The sequence below is a fragment of the Panulirus ornatus genome, chromosome 8 (genome assembly GCF_036320965.1).
Source record: "Panulirus ornatus isolate Po-2019 chromosome 8, ASM3632096v1, whole genome shotgun sequence".
NCBI classification, from domain to species: Eukaryota; Metazoa; Arthropoda; class Malacostraca; order Decapoda; family Palinuridae; genus Panulirus; species Panulirus ornatus.
This window is the reverse complement of record NC_092231.1, coordinates 20777349-20799049: the sequence shown is the minus strand read 5'-3', so window position 1 is coordinate 20799049 and position 21701 is coordinate 20777349. Positions and strand designations below refer to the sequence as shown.

General features: G+C 40.0%; 1 protein-coding gene across 1 annotated transcript in view; it reads right to left on the bottom strand.

Moving 5' to 3' along the window:
• Sec5 (secretory 5) overlaps positions 1-21701 on the bottom strand; it is a 142079-nt gene that overhangs the window by 61637 nt on the left and 58741 nt on the right. The window contains exons 10-11 of the mRNA XM_071664208.1: positions 14894-15043; positions 8239-8336 (exon numbers count right to left, since the gene is read on the bottom strand). Coding sequence (XP_071520309.1) covers positions 8239-8336; positions 14894-15043 — 248 coding nt within the window. The remainder of the gene's footprint in view (positions 1-8238; positions 8337-14893; positions 15044-21701) is intronic.

Below are 21701 nucleotides of genomic sequence, written 5' to 3'. Positions count from 1 at the left end.
GCCTAGTACAAAATAAGAAGTGCCATACAGTACTACGTCTATGAGGAATAGACTCTAGTACAACCTATTGCAGTGAGAAGCAAGGGCATCCTTGACTTGCTAACTCCTCCACGCAGTTTCTCAGGGGTGATATCTACCTACATCTCTGATGCCTCTTCCTTCTGGGAACTTCTATCAAAGGGGTGGGAACAACAAAAGTCTTTACTTATCCTTGAACCTACATACCTCCCTTGCATATACCATTCTATGCATTCTTCTACCATTTTTCTCCTTCCAGTACTCTTCCACTCTATTTCTCCATGTCACAGGTGGTTTTTATCAGTACTATAATACACTCTTCTTGTAAACTTCCAGCCTTGCAATCTTTCCACATGCCCAAACTACCTCAAAGTATTATGTTTCATCCACTCTAACATCCTCCACAATTCATTCCCTTTGCATTCCCTGCCATATGAACTCTCTCATAAACCCTCTCATTTTTTCCTTCATTCCATTTAGTCATACCACATGCTCCTCTCATATAGCTCATTTCCATAACCTGGATTCTTAATCTCTGTGACTCATTCAATGTCCATGGTTCAGCTACATAGGTCGGAATCAGGAGGATTATGCTTTTCCCTCATTCTTTCTTCAGTTCCATACTTAAACCTTTAGGTTTAACAACTGGTGTTAATAACTGTAACAGGTCTAGACAATCTAGTTTTACAGACCTTTGAATAGCCTCACTGGAAAGGTGAATGCATAGGAGTTGAGCCTTAAGGAGCTCCAACTAGTCTTCCTTATGGAGAGTAGACAGCTATTCCTCTACAATCCTATCCTATCCTCATAAAAATCAACAAAAGTTGTCCACATGTGAAAGGTAAAAGCTTTAAGGCTAGATTCACTACCCTCCCAGGTCTAACTTGATAATATTCTTTTAAAACTGGGGGAAGCACACTAGAAATATCAAGGGAGACTTCTTCTATTGCAAGTAACATGGAAGAGCATTCATATGGCAATTGGAAATTTGTCTCTAATCCTCATCCAACTTAACTGGCTCTGGGACTGGTCAAAACAATCTGATTCCTGTCTTATGATACAATCCAAGATTATTAAGCAAAACCTTTGAGGAAAAAACTGCTTTGGTAGCCCCTAATCCAAAAGGAGTCTCTCTTTTTCTTCAAAAGCAAAACTGGTAAATTACTTTATCTCTGAGAAGTAATGAAAGAAAACATATAAAATTACAAATCTCTGTGATAGTTTGCTCACAATCAAACTGATACTTCTCTAAATTGATGATTATGGAAGCTAAGTCCAAACTTGAGGAGAATGGGATTTCCTCAAAAAAAGTTTGGTATATATACCAAATTCTGCTGATATCACTACTGATATGAAGCATCTAAACTGGAAATGTCTAAAGAAAGAGATGGTAAATCTAAGTCCCAAACAGCAATAACTCAACCATTTCCTGCCAAATGGGATGGGATGTGAGGACCCTGTATGTAGAAAGAGGACTTGAAGGGACCCCACATTCTCAAGTGGAGAAAAAAACAACTGGGCTCTCAAGCAAAGGCGCACTAGTCCAAGGTGTGTCTCACAATTTTCAGGTATTGTTAGCTGCAATACCTGTATGAGAAAAGCATTTGGTCTGTACTCTCCTGGAAAGACCTGTATAAAAGCTTAACAGTCTAAATAAAGAACTGAGTTCTGCCACTCTGTGCTCACATCTAATACGGGGGAATCAAACAACATACACATTTTTTAAACAAAATACATTATGGAAAGACTGTTGTTCAAAGAATCTTTCAGTAGATTTAAATGCCTAAACCCACTTTTGGCATGCTGAAAACCTCTCATGATCAAGGAAATATTTGACTGGGATGATCTACAGCTTCCATGCAGGATGAATTCATGTCTGGGTTGTTGAGGTTAATGCACCTCAAACAAAGATGGCTTGACAACAAACTTTGATCTAGGAAGAAGTACAAGCCTGTCTCAGATGAATTCCTAGGTCCTACAATGAAAAGGAGGACAATCTGACAGTAAATGGGTAAGTGTTAAGGCTGAACATGAAACGGCATATCAAACAAAAGCACATGTAAGTGCTTGGGAATTATAAATGCATTTCACAATAGGAAGTGTACACCACTACATGAAAAACTTAAGTACACTAGAAAAGTGTCAGAACTCCCATGTATAAAAGCATCTTTTTTTCTACAGAAGAAATTCACACTGTTACTTGTCAGACAACCCAGTCCTCAGTGTAAGCCCAAAATAAAGAAGCTAGAAGCACTGACAATAATGACTGTCTATATACAACCTTCTGAGTGGAGCTCCTCCCTTATGCACCTACAAGGTATACATGTATGAATATGGGGGCCCAGATGGATGCAACAACTACAGCATGATAAACCCCTTCCTTCTGTGCCTTGGCAAATCACAGACAGGTTTGTCAGGAAATTATAATCATAGGATTGCTGGTTTATGTCCATATTCCCCAACAATAATGCAAGAACATAAATTCATCTTGTCCTATGCCTCTATCCAAGATGGGACCCCAACATCTTGCACCATCAAAAACTGCGAGCTCTGATGTCTATCACTTTACTGGTAGAATCCTGGAGAGGGTAGTCACGGAAAAGGGACTTTCTAGTAATAACGATGGCAAAACATATATCTTTCACATTTCCTAATCATGACTCATGGAATGAAACAGAAATGCCTTAACAAGAGCCGGATATAAGTACAATGGGGTACCAGAAGCAATCTGACAAGTAGCAAAACCTTAGAAGGGACAAAAGACTCCTTTGGTGAATCATAATGAAAAATGAGTTTTTCTAATGCACCAGCATCCCCATCTCAAAAACCCCATCATCATTATTTGGAGGAAAAATAAGATAAAATCACAAACTAACAGAGGGAAGGAGCAGAACCTACTCCAAGATGCTCTAGAAAAAATTTGATTTCCTATATAAACACATAATCTTATTCATATGAGGGCTTGGCCAGCTGTTATTACTATGGAAGGGGCCCTGTCTCCTATTGATAGTAGTATGCAATGGTCAAAGTGTATGAGAGTTAGAGTGGGTCTCTTGTAAGGTAATCCTCCCATCATGACTTGAAAGGTAAGCTTTGTCTATGAGACACTCCTACCATTGTTAAACTGGAGGAAAACAGTTTCTGTAATATAGAATGGTTCTGTTATCCACAGAATTGAGCATGAGGTGTAGATTTTAAACCAAAATGCCAGTCAAGATCAATGAGGCAGAACCACAACAATAATGGATACCTAATCTGCTGATATATGATGATGATGGTACAAATCAAGGTGTGAATGAAAACTGCTGTCCTAAAATGGCGCAACTCTAGTCCCTTACAGTACATTCCCCCACAAGAGGCCTATACAGTACAGCAAATCCTCCAACAAAAAGGAAGGAAAACAAGCCCACCAAAATCAACCAGAAGCAGAACAAGGAAAGAGAGTCTTCATCCATGTAATATGGTTACATTCAACTTACATAATGATATTTGGAATTCATCAAAAGTTTCCAGTGCAAGCTCACATTACACAAACAGATAATTTAATATCAAAGCTGAAAAGATACTTTTAGCAATAAATGGAACGAAAATATACTTAACGACAGGCCCTAATAAATATCATCTGAGAACAATGAAAGAGGCGAAAAATGAAAATACTTAAGTCCTTGACAGCTCTTTTCAATAATTCACTTGCTATTCAAACCTTGCTTCCCTGTCCATTCAAACATTTTTAAGTCTCATCATGATAGAGTCCAACAAATCTATGGCACCTAGTTCCCAGCATCACAGGGTGCTATGAATCTCCGAGTTTCTGCTTGACTCTACTGCTAATGAGAGGGAGGGCTCTGGCATTGTAGTACTGGCCCCTAAATAACCTTTTCTTCTCTGTGAAACCTCCCTCTTTTTCTATTTACTATACCAATATTCATGGTCTCTCGTAACCTCTCTGCTGAACATGTCTAGTACCTCTCCTAACATCTTATTTCTCTCTGAGACACAATTGTCAATTGATGTTCTCATTAATCCCTTTCTCATATCCAACTTTAATCACCACTCACAATTCCAGTCCAAAAGTGTTTGTGCTTATTCCAACATCAACACACCTGTTGCCCACCTCAAGGACCTTGAGTCCCCAAACTTTGATGCTGTGCGGCTCAAGGTCTGTTTCACAACGACCACACTTTTCCTCTGTTTTGCTTATTGCTCTCCTAATTCTACACTCTTCCTCTGCTTCACCTATTGCTCTCCTAATTCTACAAATTCTCTATCTTTCTTTGACTATCTAAACTCCTGTGACATCCTCTCACCTGAAAACCGAGATCCTCTACCTTGGGGATTTCAACATTCACCAGAGGGGATAGTTGAATGCCTTCAATATGGATAATGGAGGGACTGAAGTCCTCACGTTCTCCATTCTCAATGATCTAGAGTAAATTATCTCTCACCCTACCCATGTTCCAGACTGCTGTGATTTCTCTTAATATTCTGGACCTATTTTTTCACCACTATTCCACCCTGCTGAGTACACAATCTCGCCCCTAATTGGTTCTACTGATCATACCCTTATAAATGTATCTATTCTAACAGCAACTCCCTCTCTAGCAGCCCCTTTTAATAGTAAATACTGGCACCTCAACAAACCTGGTTGGAATAATTTACAAACTTCTTTTCTGACTTTCCTTGGGTAAATTACTGTATCTTATGTGGGGATGCTTAAGTCTCTGCTAAATCCATAGCAGAGGTTATAACTGCAGAAATGATAGTATCTAACCCCTCTTCCTTCAAGATGACAAGGGGTGGCATCTGTGTCTCATATCTATGCTCCCCACTTTTGGCTTCCCTCCAACACTTTGCTCCTTCATTTCTAGCTTCTTCTCCAGCCAATCTATCTCTGTAGTTGCTGATGGATTAGCCTCCCCCCTTTTCTCCATAAACAGCAGTGTCCTTCAAGGTTCTGTCTTGTCCCTTTCACTGTTCTCCTTTATTCAACAGTTTCCTCTCCACAAGTCATCCAATGCACTCATACCCTGACAACTCAACACTGCATTCATCCATATCCTTCGATTCTGCTCCTTCTTATTCACTCGAACTGCATCTTGTCTTGACACAGCGTCCTAAATAAACTCAGACTTGGACAGGATATCTCAAAGGGGTAGATGAAATCTAGTTAAGTTTAATGCCTCCAAGACCAAGTTTTTACCCATATCTCCATTGAAAACTCCTGATAACTCTTATCTCACTTTTGATGGTTCTGTAATTCCACCTCTTGACTCAGTGAATAAACTTGGTATTACTATAACATCCAGTCTTTCTTGGAAGCCCAACATTACAGGAATAGCTAAGTTGCCACTAGAATACTGGGTGTCCTGTTTGGATGCCAAAACTTCTTTTCTTCTAAATAGTTGCCCTGTTTATACATAGGATTGATTTGTCCTTGTATGAAGTACTGCTCTCACATCTGGGGTTGGATCTAGCTTTGCATCCTTACGTGACAAAGTAGAGTTGAAAGCAGTCCGACATAAAATGTCCAAGGCTAACTTCCAAACTTGACACTACAGCCCTATGCTGCGGCACTGGTTCACTTTCCCTCTTCTGTAGGTTTTACTTTGGTTTTTGCCCCTGAGAGCTGGCTACCACAAGGTAGACCAAGCAATACTTGGCAACTCAAGGGTGGGCAGTTTTGCTAACTGCTTCTTTTCCTACACATCGAAGCTTTTGTACTCTCTACCTGTTCATGCCTTTCCCAAAAACTATGACCTGGCACATTTTAAAAGACAGATTTTTCACTTAGAAACTCATAGACATTTTAACTTATTTTTTCTTTTCCCCTTTTATCATTCTCTCTATATTTCAATAAGGTCCCCAGCCTTGATGTGGACTTTTGTATATGAGTGGAGCCTTCAACATAAAAAAAAAAAAGAATAGAAAAAAAAATCAGCAGGTGATGGGTAATACCAACTTGCCAGAAAGGAGGAGCTCAAAAAGTGTATGTAAAGAGCAAAAGGACAAGAGAAGAGAGGGGTGAATGAGAAAATTGGCTGCAGGCAATTTGAGGGACTGGATCAAGACAAGGGATGGAATCTCAAGAGGGATGGAACTAGCTAGCATCAAGAACCTTAGACTGAAGATTCTGTCCATTAATGCACATGGACTAAAGGTAAATGGTAAGGAATTAAAATTCAAAGATCATACCAGAAACAGCAACCTTGATGTTACTAGAGTGCTGGAAACTAAACTCACCAAGGAGCTAAAGTCTACCCTAACTTGTCCAGAAGGGTACATGATAATGTGGAGGGACAAGAAAGATAAAGGAGAAAGAGGACTGGCCCTCTTAGTGAGGGATAGCATCAAATTCAAGGAAATATAAGCAAGTGCCACCTTGAAACAGTCCATAATGGGAATAACTATGGTGATAAGAAAATACTCATTGGTGTTTATTAGTTTACATCCCTCCAAGAAACTATAACAACCCAAAGATGATGTACATTAATAACAATGAAGGGACAATCAAGATGATGATGATGATGCACATAATCCCTTTATGAGTATGGTATATTACTGATAATTAGGGATTACCATTATTGGGATTCAGACTAGGAAAACTTCAATGCTCATGGAAAGAGGGAGATACTGATATCAGCCTAAAATGAAGCATATATAATCTAAATGGGATAACACAATATTACTGCTTGACTTTATTTCCACAAAACAGCATGGAAATAGAGCATATCAAAAATGAGGTAATTTTAGGAAAAAGAGTTCATATAGTACTTTATTTTGCCTATGCGGTGGAGGAAGATGCAAGACAGGGATCAGAAGCACAGAACCCTCAAAGGAAATACAATCAAGACAACTATATATAGCTCATCAAGTTCTTTGAGGGAATGTTGGCAAAAAGGAGTTTTGCAAGAGTACAGGCCAGCGCTATGGAAGGTTTTGTGAAATCTACTATGTTGGAGATGTGACATGGGTGCCATGAAAGATTAAAAAAGAAAGGAAAATAGAGCAGGAGGCAAGGTTCAACATGAAATGCTAAAAGCAAAAGAGCTCTGGGATGATCTGTGAAGGAAGTTTAAATATTACTGTAGTCAGACAGCATTAGAAAGATTTAAAATCACATGAAGTAAGTACTGCAGCGTTAGGAGAATAATGTTTTAAAAAGAATAATGTGGACAAAGTAAAAGACAATGCAAAGCTTTTCTCAAAGTTCATTATGAGCAAACTACTGGTTAAGGAACAACTAATCAAGCTAAAGGACTCAGACGGAAGAACTCATGAAAAAGACAAGGAAACATGTGAAAAGGTAAATGACAAAAAGCAAAATATTTTCACATGGAAGGAGGATACTACATCAATGCTGGAAAAGTGAAGAAGAAAAAAAGTTTTGGATAATATGAAAATTAACAGAGATGATTTAATTTGGCTATTAAAACTAAATGACACATACAAGACCCATGGATCAAAGAAAATCTACTTCACCATATGTACAGAATGTGTGGAGGCACTTGCTTAGCTGCTTAAAATATCATTCATCAGAACACTAGAGAAGGTTGTTCCAAACATAAGGAAGAGGCAAATGTTATGCCTATGCTTAAGGAAGAAGACCGAGAACTCACGATGAAGTACAGGCCTGTCTCATTGAAGGTGTGGTTTGTATCTATCTATCTATCTATCTATTTCTCTGATACCTATTCCTGGCCCCACAAATATGGAAGAGGTTTCCAGAAAGTGTTGTGAAATCCCTACAAATAAAATACATCTGAAACACCAGATGATGTTCATTAGGAGCATAAGAATAGAAAGAATGCAGAATAACAAAATAAAATCTAGTAATGTATTATGGAATTTATGAGATACCACACATATAAGGAGGAAATCAATTTCATAAAACTGACTAAACAAGTGCACTGAAGGAGGGTTAGTACAATTTGATACAAAGTGGACTAAAGCCAGAATTACAATAAAAGGAGAGTGATGAGATGAGAGTGAGAGGGAATCTGGTGATGGTTCTAAGGAGATGTGTTAAATATGTTATGTGTAGACGAGATTCGGGATGAACCACTCTGCCAAACTGTGAAAAAAAGCTGAGTGATGTGGGTGATCATCTTCCTGTTTCACTTTTTTGCAATTTATGTACCCACTTTCATATGTGCAACTAACTTGCTTGGTTTAACAAAAAGACACACAAACAGAAAGAGGTGGGAACTTGGTTAAACATACCTTAAGTCAAATATCAGATCTTTCACAACATCAAGAGCATCATTTGGAAGATCTAACGTGAGTAGAGTACTGTAGCATCCACGAACATGTCGCAGAACCTATGAAAATGAAAATGATAATTAAAACTCTACATATTTAGAATAGTTGTGGAGATAATGAAACAGCAAGTTACTGTCATTTACTTAAAAATTAACTGCCATTTATCACTGTCTGTCAATATACATATTTGTCTTTAACATACCACTGTTTTCCTCCATCTTAAATTATCATTATAAACCCAGGACCCCTTGTCCAGGGTCTGTAGCAGCTTCAAGCTTACATAACAATATATAAAAGGGAAAGGACAGACTCCTTTGGAAAGAAAAATTCTTCAAAGAGATTTTATTCTGATGGTACAACCTTAATGATGGTGACTTTCATCTTGTGGTATAACCAAAAGTAAGTGTACTCCAACAATGTCCTTTATCTTAAATGTAACTATATGTGTAATCCTCCTTAGCTTATCTATTTCTTTAATCATGTCCCTCAATACCTAAAACTTTCAGCATTTTCTTTATTTTCTTAATTTTCCTCCATAAACCTATCTCTCCTGGATTCATTATATTCCTCTCATACAACAAATATCATCACATCTCATTATTTAGACCAAGTCAAATGGCAAGCTACTGCAACACTATTCTATGTCTATCATCATTACCATGTCTTCCAACCTATCTCCTAATTCTTAATTTAGTTTAAGGTATTCCCAATAATTTTTCCATTACTGATCACTGTCACTGTCTCCAGTGTTAATGAGGTAGCACCAGTAACTGATGAAGAAAGGCCACATTCCCTCACATCCATTCTCCAGCTGTCATGTTGTGTAATGCACCAAAACAACAGCTCCCTATCCACATCCAGGCCCTTCAGATCTTTCCATGGTTTACAACGGACACTTCACAAGCCCTGGTGCAGTCCAGTGACAGCACATCGACCCTAGCAAACCACACTGTTCCAATTCACTCCATCCCGTGCATGCTTTTCACCTACCTATTTGTTCAGGCCCCCAATTGCTCCTAATCTCTTTCACTCCATCCTTCCATTTCCAACTTAGTCTCCCCATTCTCTTTGTTCCCTCCACTTCTTACACATATATCCTCTTTGTCAACCTTTCCTCACTCATTCTCTCCATATGTCCAAACCATTTCACCACACCCTCTTCTGCTCTCTCAACCACACTCTTTTAATTACCACAAATCTCTCTTACTCTTACATTACTTACTCAATCAAACCACCTCACACCACATATTGTCCACAAACATTCCATTTCTGACACATCCATCCTCCTCACTCATTCTCTTCATATGTCCAAACCATTTCAACACATCCTCTTCAGCTCTCACCCACACTTTTTATCAACACACATATCTCTTACTCTTACATTACTTACTTGATCAAACCACCTCACACCACGCATTGTCCTCAAACATTTCATTTACAACACATCCAACCTCCTCTGCACAACCTTATCTATGGCCCATGCCTTGCATCCATATAATATTGTTGGGATTAATATTCCTTCAAACATACCCATTTTTGCCCTCTACGATAACTTTCTCTCTTTCCACACAATCTTCAGTGCTCCTAGAACCTTCACCCTTTTCCCCACTCTTATGGCTCTCTTCCGCTTCCATGGTTCCATTCGCTGCCTTGTCCACTCCCAGGTATCCAAAACACTTTACTTCCTCCAATTTTTCTCCATTCAAACATACATCCCAACTAACTTCTCCCTCAACCCTGCTGAATCTAATAACCTTCCTTTTATTCACATTCAATCTCAGCTTTCTCCTGTCAAACACTCTTTCAAACTCAGTCTCCAACTTCTGGAGTTTCTCACTTGAATTTGCCCCCAGTTCTGTATCATAAGCAAACAGATGTCATACTTCCCAGGCCATCTGATACCCCACAGGCTGCACACTTGCCCCTCTCTCCAAAACTCTGGCATTTACCTTTTTCACCACTCCAACCATATACAAATTAAATAACCATGTTGATATCACATACCCCTGCCACAGGCCAACCATTCACTTTTCCTCTCTTCCTACTTGTTCAAAAGCCTTACATCTTCGGTAAAACCTTCTCACTGCTTCTAGTAGCTTTCCTCCCACACTGTCTATTAAGACCTTACACAAAGCATCTCTATCAACCCTATCAAACGCCTTCTGCAAATCCACAAATGCCACATGCAAATTCATGTTTCTCACACATATTCTGTAAGCAAATACCTGATCCACACATCCTCTACCACTTCTGAATCACACTACTCCTCCCTAATCTGATGGTTTGTACATGCATTCACCCTCATAAACAATGCCCTCCCATACAACTTACCAGATATACTCAACTAACTTATACCTCTGTAGTATGAGCACTCAACTTTATCCCCCAAGCCATTATAAAGTGGCACTATACATGCATTCTGTCAATCTTCAGGCACCTTACCATGATCCATCTATACATTAAATATCCTCACCAACCAATGAACAACAGTCACTCCCTTTCTTAATAGATTCAACATCAATCCCTTCCATTCCTGCCACCTTGCTGCATTTCATCTTCTACAAGGCTTTCACTACATCTCTCTTCACCAAACCACTGTCCATGATTCTCTCACTTCACATACCCCCCAACCAAAACATCTGCAACTCTATCATCAACCACATCTAGCAGTCCTTCAAAATAATCACTCCATCTCCTCCTCACTTCACCACGACCTGTTATTACTTCCCCTTTTGCTTCCTTTACCACTGTTACCATTTGTTCTCTTGTCTTTCACACATAATTTACCTCCTTCCAAAACATCTTATTCTCCCCAAAGTCTACTGGTACTTGCTAACCCCAACTCTCATTCGCCCTCTTTTCCAACCCCTGCACCTTCCTCTTGACCTCCTGCCATTTTATCTTACACATCTCCAAATAATTTGCACTCCTTCCATGTAAGTACTGCCCAAATATCTCTCTTTTTCTCTTTAACTAGCAACTTTACTTCGTCATCCCACCACTCACTACCCTTTCTTATCTGCCCACCTCCCACCTTTCTCATGCCACATGCATCTCTTGTACATGCCATCACTGTTTCCTTAAACACCTCTCACTCTTCATCCACTCCCCTTGTTTCATTTACTCTCACCTTTGGCCGTGAGAAACAGAATTGAAGGTTCAAATTACAAAAGTAAACGTTTGTTAAGTGTAGCAGGTAAGCCATATGGGAGACTGGTGACTGAAAGAGTTGTGGCATGCAAAGAGTTTGATTTGGTAGGAACAATATAGAGGATGTAGGTATCAGGTGATTGTTTTGAAGAATGTGTGTGACAACTACGTAAACAAACAGGACACATATGAGGCATTTATAATCTGATAAGATAGAAATGCTCTGTGGAAGGTTTGTGAATATATGGTGTGGAAGAAGAGCTCCTAAATGCAAAGAAGAGTCTTCATCAAGACAGTAAGACATTATGTATGACTACAATGAGAGGGTAAGCCTATATTATGGGTGTGTTCTGTCACCATGGCATTTAATTTGTTTATGGGTGGGGTGGTGAGGGTGGGGACATGCAGTGTGTTGGGGCTGAGGGGTGAGTCAGTTGGAGAAGGATGTTGATTTCAAATGCAACTTAAAGTAATTGATGCTGTGGAAGAGATTAGATCTTTCAAAAATAAAGTTTAATCTGAAAGGTAATGAGAAAATTGAAGATGAGAAGAATTTTGAAAAGGAAAAAATTGAAGGTGCAATAAAAGCTCCAGTGAATAAAAGGAACTTGAAGAGAATATGTGCGTAACTTGTATGAGAGAATACTTGCCCAAACTCTGATATATGGATGCAAGACCTACATTTATATAGGTAAGGAAAGTATGCAACAGAGATGCATAATTCACATAGTACAGTTGGAATCACAGGGAAAGACAACAAAAAATGAAGATGTGATTAAGATATGTGGTGTGAAATCATTATAAAAATTTTTGTTGAATGTTTTTAGGCTGGCTTTGGATCATAGAGAATGTGTGGCAAATAAGTTTGTCAACAAGATGTATTATGGTATATTCAAAGGTGCATGAAGATGAACAAGACCGTGGCAGAGATGAAATGGAGTGAGAGAACTAACAAGAGCCAAGGATATTTCTAAGAATAATGATTCCAGAGGAATAATTGGGGATAAGATGCAATGGACAATTGTTTTACTTGAAATATCAGCCTACAAACGAAGTAAATAGTAAGCATCTATATTAGTATCGAACTTCACATTTGACTTTAACACATTAGACACAAGCCGTGTCTATGAAAAAACTGAGAGGATGTACACAAATAATATATCCCAGAGATTTTGGGAAAAAAGAATGAGTTATTTTGAAAAGACAGAAGCTCCTCAAACATTAAAACAATATTCAATTCCTCATGGATCATGATGATGATGAAAATTGACTGATATTTTGAAATGAAGATGAAAGCAATATAAGGGTCACGAAACACATGAGAAACAAAAATGAAGGATGCCATGTGGTAAAGTTAAATAATGAAAGCAGTAAGTGGGATATTCAAAATTCTATATTCAAAATCCTATATAAAATGAAACCAATGGGAGCAAACATCCCTCACTATGTGTAAAAATAGTTAATCACCATTCTTACTGAATATGGATAATATGCCTCATAAATCATCCCCTGAATTATTTGTCTACCTGCACTAAAAAAATCATTTTCAACATCTAAAGCAGGCTAAATCATGAAGCAGTGCCCCACATACTTTTGTCATGCAGTTCTCATTTACCCACACTGCATCTCTAAATCTCTTGCTCCAGGACTTTGCCCCTGTATCTCACTTAAGCTCTCATTTAACGAAGTGACAGCACATTTACTGCACAACTAATTACAACATATATATTCATGTATGAATATATATGTTGTAAGAATATATGGTGTGGGTGGCAAGTTGTTTGAAGCAGTGAAAAGTTTTTATCGAGGATGTAAGGCATGTGTACGTGTAGGAAGAGAGGAAAGTGATTGGTTCTCAGTGAATGTAGGTTTGGGGCAGGGGTGTGTGATGTCTCCATGGTTGTTTAATTTGTTTATGGATGGGGTTGTTAGGGAGGTGAATGCAAGAGTTTTGGAAAGAGGGGCAAGTATGAAGTCTGTTGTGGATGAGAGAGCTTGGGAAGTGAGTCAGTTGTTATTCGCTGATGATACAGCGCTGGTGGCTGATTCATGTGAGAAGCTGCAGAAGCTGGTGACTGAGTTTGGTAAAGTGTGTGAAAGAATAAAGTTAAGAGTAAATGTGAATAAGAGCAAGGTTATTAGGTACAGTAGGGTTGAGGGTCAAGTCAATTGGGAGGTAAGTTTGGATGGAGAAAAACTGGAGGAAGTAAAGTGTTTTAGATATCTGGGAGTGGATCTGGCAGCGGATGGAACCATGGAAGTGGAAGTGAATCATAGGGTGGGGGAGGGGGCAAAAATCCTGGGAGCCTTGAAGAATGTGTGGAAGTCGAGAACATTATCTCTGAAAGCAAAAATGGGTATGTTTGAAGGAATAGTGGTTCCAACAATGTTGTATGGTTGCGAGGCGTGGGCTATGGATAGAGTTGTGCGCAGGAGGATGGATGTGCTGGAAATGAGATGTTTGAGGACAATGTGTGGTGTGAGGTGGTTTGATCGAGTAAGTAATGTAAGGGTACGAGAGATGTGTGGAAATAAAAAGAGTGTGGTTGAGAGAGCAGAAGAGGGTGTTTTGAAATGGTTTGGGCACATGGAGAGAATAAGTGAGGAAAGATTGACCAAGAAGATGTATGTGTCGGAGGTGGAGGGAATGAGGAGAAGTGGGAGACCAAATTGGAGGTGGAAAGATGGAGTGAAAAAGATTTTGAGTGATCGGGGCCTGAACATGCAGGAGGGTGAAAGGAGGGCAAGGAATAGAGTGAATTGGATCGATGTGGTATACCGGGGTTGACGTGCTGTCACTGGATTGAATCAGGGCATGTGAAGCATCTGGGGTAAACCATGGAAAGCTGTGTGGGGCCTGGATGTGGAAAGGTAGCTGTGGTTTCGGGCATTATTGCATGACAGCATGAGACTGAGTGTGAACGAATGAGGCCTTTGTTGTCTTTTCCTAGCGCTACCCCGCACACATGAGGGGGGAGGGGAATGGTATTCCATGTGTGGGGAGGTGGCAAATGGGAATGAATAAAGGCAGACAGTGTGAATTGTGTGCATGGGTATATATGTATGTGTCTGTGTGTGTATATATATGTGTACATTGAGATGTATAGGTATGTATATTTGCGTGTGTGGATGTGTGTGTATATACATGTGTATGGGGGTGGGTTGGGCCATTTCATTTCGTCAGTTTCCTTGCGCTACCTCGCAAACGCGGGAGACAGCGACAAAGCAAAATAAATAAAATAAATAATAAATAAATATTCATGTTAAAATGTTCATAACAGAAGAAAGTCTGAGTTTACATCTAATAGTTCAACTGGTTTTGCAGGAAATCCATCCATCTTTAGAGATGCAATATCTTAATTTCAGTTAACAATATCTAATATGTACTCCAAGCAAGATGTCTATTAATAGTTATTCCGCTACTTAAAGATAACATCTTTCATTAAACATATATATTCATGCATACCTGTGGCAGCCATGGAGTTATCTGGTCTAAGGAAACTTCTGGCCAGACATGATAGTTTCGGAAGTTTTGTCCATCTGGGTCTAGGGAGAGTGGCATGATGGCTCCCCGCATTACACCACTAAACACATGTAACAGCTCAAGAATCATCTCCTGAAAATTGAAAATCCCAATAATTCAATCAATCTATCTATCACCACTTCCTCTGTGGTTGGATCAGATACATACAGCCTCTCAATTCACTCATATCCATCCAGAACCCATGTTGTATGATAGATAAAATGATAGGTAAAAGATTGATTGATTAGCTTTAGCTTATGACAGAACTAATGTATAAATTATGGGAATGTTTTATCTCCAGTTGATGGTTCTTTTCTTGGCCTACATTAACATTTACTGAGTAACCAAGAGCAAATTCTTAAAACATATCCTCCAAAGAATAATTCTTCTCACTCTAACCTATAGTTTCACCTTAGCTCCAAATTTGTCTGTCCTACTGCCCTGCTACTACCTTCCCTTGCTATGGCAATTTTCATTTTATTTATATTTCTTAAAGCAAGCAAGAGGTTACTCCATTACAAAAGTGAACCCAAACCATCATGATAAGGATAAATATTTGCACTCAGCACTTAAAGAAACAAGGAAGTCAGTCTACCCAGACAGGAGAGTTGGTGAAGAGAACACCTTTTAAATAAGCTGGCTCCTGCAAAAGAAGCATTCCTTTATGCAATTGATCCCTTCATGAATGGGAATGAGGCTTGTAATAATAAAAAGATAAACAAAGTTTAAGGCATTACAATGGATCTTAATAACCTCCTCTCTCATTTGCACTTTTTTCAACTCATAACTTATTCTCAATCTCATGCTAATTTCTAATTCTACACATCTCATTTATTCAAGATTTCATTCCCGTAGGTAATGACCATACTCTTCTCTTTTCTCTTTCCCTATCATATCAATTTCATTAACCCATCAATCACTACACTTTTTCATAAACCAACATCCCACTTTCTGCATACCACACACTGAATCCACACTTTTCTTTCTTTCATACTATTCGCCATCTCCCGCCTCAGTGAGGTAGCGTTAAGAACAAGGACTGGGCCTCTGAGGAAACATCCTCACCCGGCCCCCTTCTCACATGTATGCAATATTTCTCTAAATACTGTCCACTTCCCATCCATCACCTTTGTCTCATTTACTCTCACCTTATGCCACTTTTCACTATTCTCTTGGCATCTCCATACACAAGCCTTTTATTCGAACTCATTCACTCTCACCACCTCACCTACGTCATTTCCACTCTTCCCAAAGCTACTACAAACTCTTATACTGACCTTCACCAAGAAATAATTAGACATCCCACCTACTGCCCCTCTCAGTACAGTAGCATCCATCAACCTTTAGTGTGCATCCTGTCAATTAGTACTATCCATCTATCTAATTCTCTGATGCCTGTTCCTCAAGGAAACTACCATAAAGGGGTTGGCCACAATAAAAGTCTCCACTTATCCTTGTCCTATCATGCCTCCCTCACATACACCAATTTCTCTCCCTCCAGTGCTCCTCTACTTTATCTCCCCATGTCACAGGTGGCCTTTCTTTCAAATCAAATCCTTTAATTGTACTACCAAACATTCTCCTTTTAAACTCTGTCTTGTACCTTTTCCACATTTCCAAACCAACTCAAAGTATTCTTTCACCCACATCAATCATATTACAATTCATTCCCTTTGCATTCCCTGCCAAACCAAATCTCTCATACAACTCTTCATTGCATTCTGCCTTCCATCTAGTCATATTACATGCTTCTGACAAACACATTTCCATTCAGTCAGTATATGATCCAAAAATGCTTGGTGAGCTCTAACTTCACTCAACTATGTGGTTTCAGTGTATTACACATGACAGCTAGAGACTGAGTAAGAACGAGTGTGGACTTTTTTCACCTTTCCTGGCACTACCTCACTGAAGGGGGGGGGGGATCCTATTTCTTGTGTGGTTGGGTAGTGACAGGAATGGATGGAGGCAAGCGAGTATGAATATGCTTTTTATTTTCATTTTATTTTGCTTTGTCGCTGTCTCCCGCATTTGCGAGGTAGCGCAAGGAAACAGACGAAAGAAATGGCCCAACCCACCCCCATACACAATGTATATACATACACGTCCACACACGCAAATATACATACCTATACATCTCAATGTACACTTATATATACACACACAGACACATACATATATACCCATGCACACAATTCACACTGTCTGCCTTTATTTATTCCCATCGCCACCTCGCCACACATGGAATACCATCCCCCTCCCCCCTCATGTGTGCGAGGTAGCCCTAGGAAAAGACAACAAAGGCCCCATTCGTTCACACTCAGTCTCTAGCTGTCATGCAATAATGCCCGAAACCACAGCTCCCTTTCCACATCCAGGCCCCACACAACATTCCATGGTTTACCCCAGACGCTTCACATGCCCTGATTCAATCCAGTGACAGCACGTCAACCCCGGTATACCACGTCGATCCAATTCACTCTATTCCTTGCCCTCCTTTCACCCTCCTGCATGTTCAGGCCCCGATCACACAAAATCTTTTTCACTCCATCTTTCCACCTCCAATTTGGTCTCCCACTTCTCCTCGTTCCCTCCACCTCCGACACATATATCCTCTTGGTCAATCTTTCCTCACTCATTCTCTCCATGTGCCCAAACCATTTCAAAACACCCTCTTCTGCTCTCTCAACCACGCTCTTTTTATTTCCACACATCTCTCTTACCCTTACATTACTTACTCGATCAAACCACCTCACACCACACATCGTCCTCAAACATCTCATTTCCAGCACATCCACCCTCCTGCGTACAACTCTATCCATAGCCCACGCCTCGCAACCATACAACATTGTTGGAACCACTATTCCTTCAAACATACCCATTTTTGCTTTCCAAGATAATGTTCTCGACTTCCACACATTCTTCAAGGCTCCCAGGATTTTCGCCCCCTCCCCCACCCTATGATTCACTTCCGCTTCCATGGTTCCATTTGCTGCCAGATCCACTCCCAGATATCTAAAACACTTCACTTCCTCCAGTTTTTCTCCATTCAAACTTATCTCCCAATTGACTTGACCCTCAACCCTACTGTACCTAATAACCTTGCTCTTATTCACATTTACTCTTAACTTTCTTCTTCCACACACTTTACCAAACTCAGTCACCAGCTTCTGCAGTTTCTCACATGAATCAGCCATCAGCGCAGTATCATCGGCGAACAACAACTGACTCACTTCCCAAGCTCTCTCATCCACAACAGACTGCATACTTGCCCCTCTTTCCAAAACTCTTGCATTCACCTCCCTAACAACCCCATCCATAAACAAATTAAACAACCATAGAGACATCACACACCCCTGCCGCAAACCTACATTCACTGAGAACCAATCACTTTCCTCTCTTCCTACACGTACACATGCCTTACATCCTCGATAAAAACTTTTCACTTCTTCTAACAACTTGCCTCCCACACCATATATTCCTAATACCTTCCACAGAGCATCTCTATCAACTCTATCATATGCCTTCTCCAGATCCATAAATGCTACATAAAAATCCATTTGCTTTTCTAAGTATTTCTCACATACATTCTTCAAAGCAAACACCTGATCCACACATCCTCTACCACTTCTGAAACCACAAAAAGGCTACATTCGTTCACACTCAGTCTCTAGCTGTCATGTGTAATGAACCAAAACCAAAGCTCCCTTTCCACATCCAGGCCCCACAAAACTTTCCATGATTTACCCCAGACACTTCACAATCCATTGACATCATGTCCACCCTGGTATACCAAATCGATCCACTTCACTCTATTCCTTGCATGCCTTTCATCCTCCTGGTCACTCAAAATCTTTTTCACTCCATCCTTCCACCTCCATCTTGGTCTCCCACTTCTCCTCGTTCCCTCTACCTTTGACACTTATATCCTCTTTGTCAATCTTTCCTCACTCATTCTTTCCACGTGACCAAACCATTTCAACACACCCTCTTCTGCTCTCTCAACCACACTCTTTTTATTACCACACATCTCTCTTCCCCTTTCATTACTTACTCGATCAAATCACCTCATCACAAAGTGTCGTTAAACATTTCATTTCCAACACATCCACCCTCCAGCGCACAACCCCATCTATAGCCCAAGCCTCGTAACCATATAACATTGTTGGAACCATTATTCCTTCAAACATACCCATTTTTGCTTTCCGAGATAATGTTCTCGACTTCCAAACAATCTTCAAGGCTCCCAGAATTTTCGCCCCCTCCCCCACCCTATGATTCACTTCTGCTTCCATGGTTCCATCCGCTGCCAGATCCACTCCCAGATATCCAAAACACTTCACTTCCTCCAGTTTTTCTCCATTCAAACCCACCTCCCAATTGACTTGACCCTCAACCCTACTGTACCTAATAACCTTGCTCCTATCCACATTTACTCCCAACCTTCCTCTTTCACACACTTTACCAAACTCAGTCACCACCTTAGGCAGTTTCTCACATGAATCAGCCACCAGCGCTGTATCATCAGCGAACAGCAACTGACTCACCTCCCAAGCTCTCTCATCCACAACAGACTGCATACTTGCCCCTCTTTCCAAAACTCTTGCATTCACCTCTCTAACAACCCCATCCATAGACAAATCAAACAACCATGGAAACATCACACACCCCTGCCGCAAACCTACATTCACTGAGAACCAATCACTTTCCTCTCCTCCTACACGTACACATGCCTTACATCCTCGATAGAAACTTTTCACTGCTTCTAACAACTTGCCTCCCACACCATATATTCTTAATACCTTCCACAGAGCATCTCTATCAACTCTATCATAAGCCTTCTCCAGATCCATAAATGCTACATACAAATCCATTTGCTTTTCTAAGTATTTCTCACATACATTCTTTAAAGCAAACACCTGATCCACACATCCTCTACCACTTCTGAAACCACACTGCTCTTCCCCAATCTGATGTCCTGTACATGCCTTCACCCTCTCAATCAATACCCTCCCATATAATTTATCAGGGATACTCAACAAACTTATACCTCTGTAATTTGAGCACTCACTCTTATCCCCTTTGCCTCTGTACAATGGCACCATGCAAGCATTCCGCCAATCCTCAGGCACCTCACCATGAATCATACATACATTAAATAACCTTACCAACCAGTCATCAATACAGTCACCCCCTTTTTTAATAAATTTCACTGCAATACCATCCAAACCTGCTGCCTTGCCGGCTTTCATCTTCCACAAAGCTTTTACTACCTCTTCTCTGATTACCAAATCGTTTTCCCTAACCCTCTCACTTTGCACACCACCTCGACCAAAACACCCCATATCTGCCACTCCATCATCAAACACATTCAACAAACCTTCAAAATACTCACTCCATCTCCTTCTCACATCACCACTACTTATCATCATCTCCCCATTAGCCCCCCTCACTGAAGTTCCCATTTGCTCCCTTGTCTTACGCACTTTATTTACCTCCCTCCAAAACATCCCTCCATTCTCCCTAAAATTTAATGATACTCTCTCACCCCAACTCTCATTTGCCCTCTTTTTCACCTCTTGCACCTTTCTTTTGACCTCCTGCCTCTTTCTTTTATACAACTCCCACTCATTTGCATTTTTTCCCTGCAAAAATCGTCCAAATGCCTCTCTCTTCTCTTTCACTAATAATCTTACTTCTCCATCCCACCACTCACTACCCTTTCTAATCAACCCACCTCCCACGCTTCTCATGCCACAAGCATCTTTTGCGCACGCCATCACTGCTTCCCTAAATACATCCCATTCCTCCCCCACTCCAAGATCAGTCCCCAACTTCTGCAGCTTCTCAAATGAATCAGCCACTAGTGCTGTATCATTGGTGAACAACAATTGACTCACTTTCCAGGCCCTCTCATCCCCAACAGACTGCATGCTTACCCCTCTCTCCAGAACTCTTGCATTTACCTCCCTAACCAACCCATCCATGTACAAATTAAACAACCATGGGGACATCAAACACTCCTATCGCAGACTGACATTACTTACAAATGTGAAGAAAGCAAAATTTTAATCATACTACCCCAAGACCCCTTTTATAGGACACTTGCAGATTCCAAAGTTGTACAACGATCAGTAGTAAGGATACTGATGGACTTCTTGGGAGAAAGAAGCTCCTTCACGAGATTACTTTCATCCACTGACTACAACCTCACTGAAGGTGACTTTTCACACAAAATCATGCAAAAACAGACAGAATATCATAAGAGTTGACAGATGCACCTGTAGAAGGTACTATGAATATATGGGGTAAACTGAAAGCTACTAAATCCATTAACTTAATGACAGCGGCTACTCTTGGTATTTGGTATGCTCTTAGTGCAGCAGTTTTTAATAAATTCTGAAAATTTTTATTAACTCTCAGTAACATTAAGAAATTTACCATCCATATCAGAGAGAGACACAATTTTCCACAGAGCTTTCCCATCTTTATTAACAAACACCTTTTCTAAATCCATCAAGGCAACAGATACTTTCTTTTTTCTTGAGCTTCCTCCATTCCCAGCCTCAGTGCAAAAACTCAATCAAAGGTCTTGCTTTCCTTTTTAATTCCATTTCATGCTTGATTTACAATAGGTTTCATCTATTCTTTTCAAACAATCACTACAATAAATTGCCAAAACTTACTAATCTTATAATCATCTCTCTGTAATTCTAAAAATCAAAAAATTTCTAAAATTCATTATCATTTC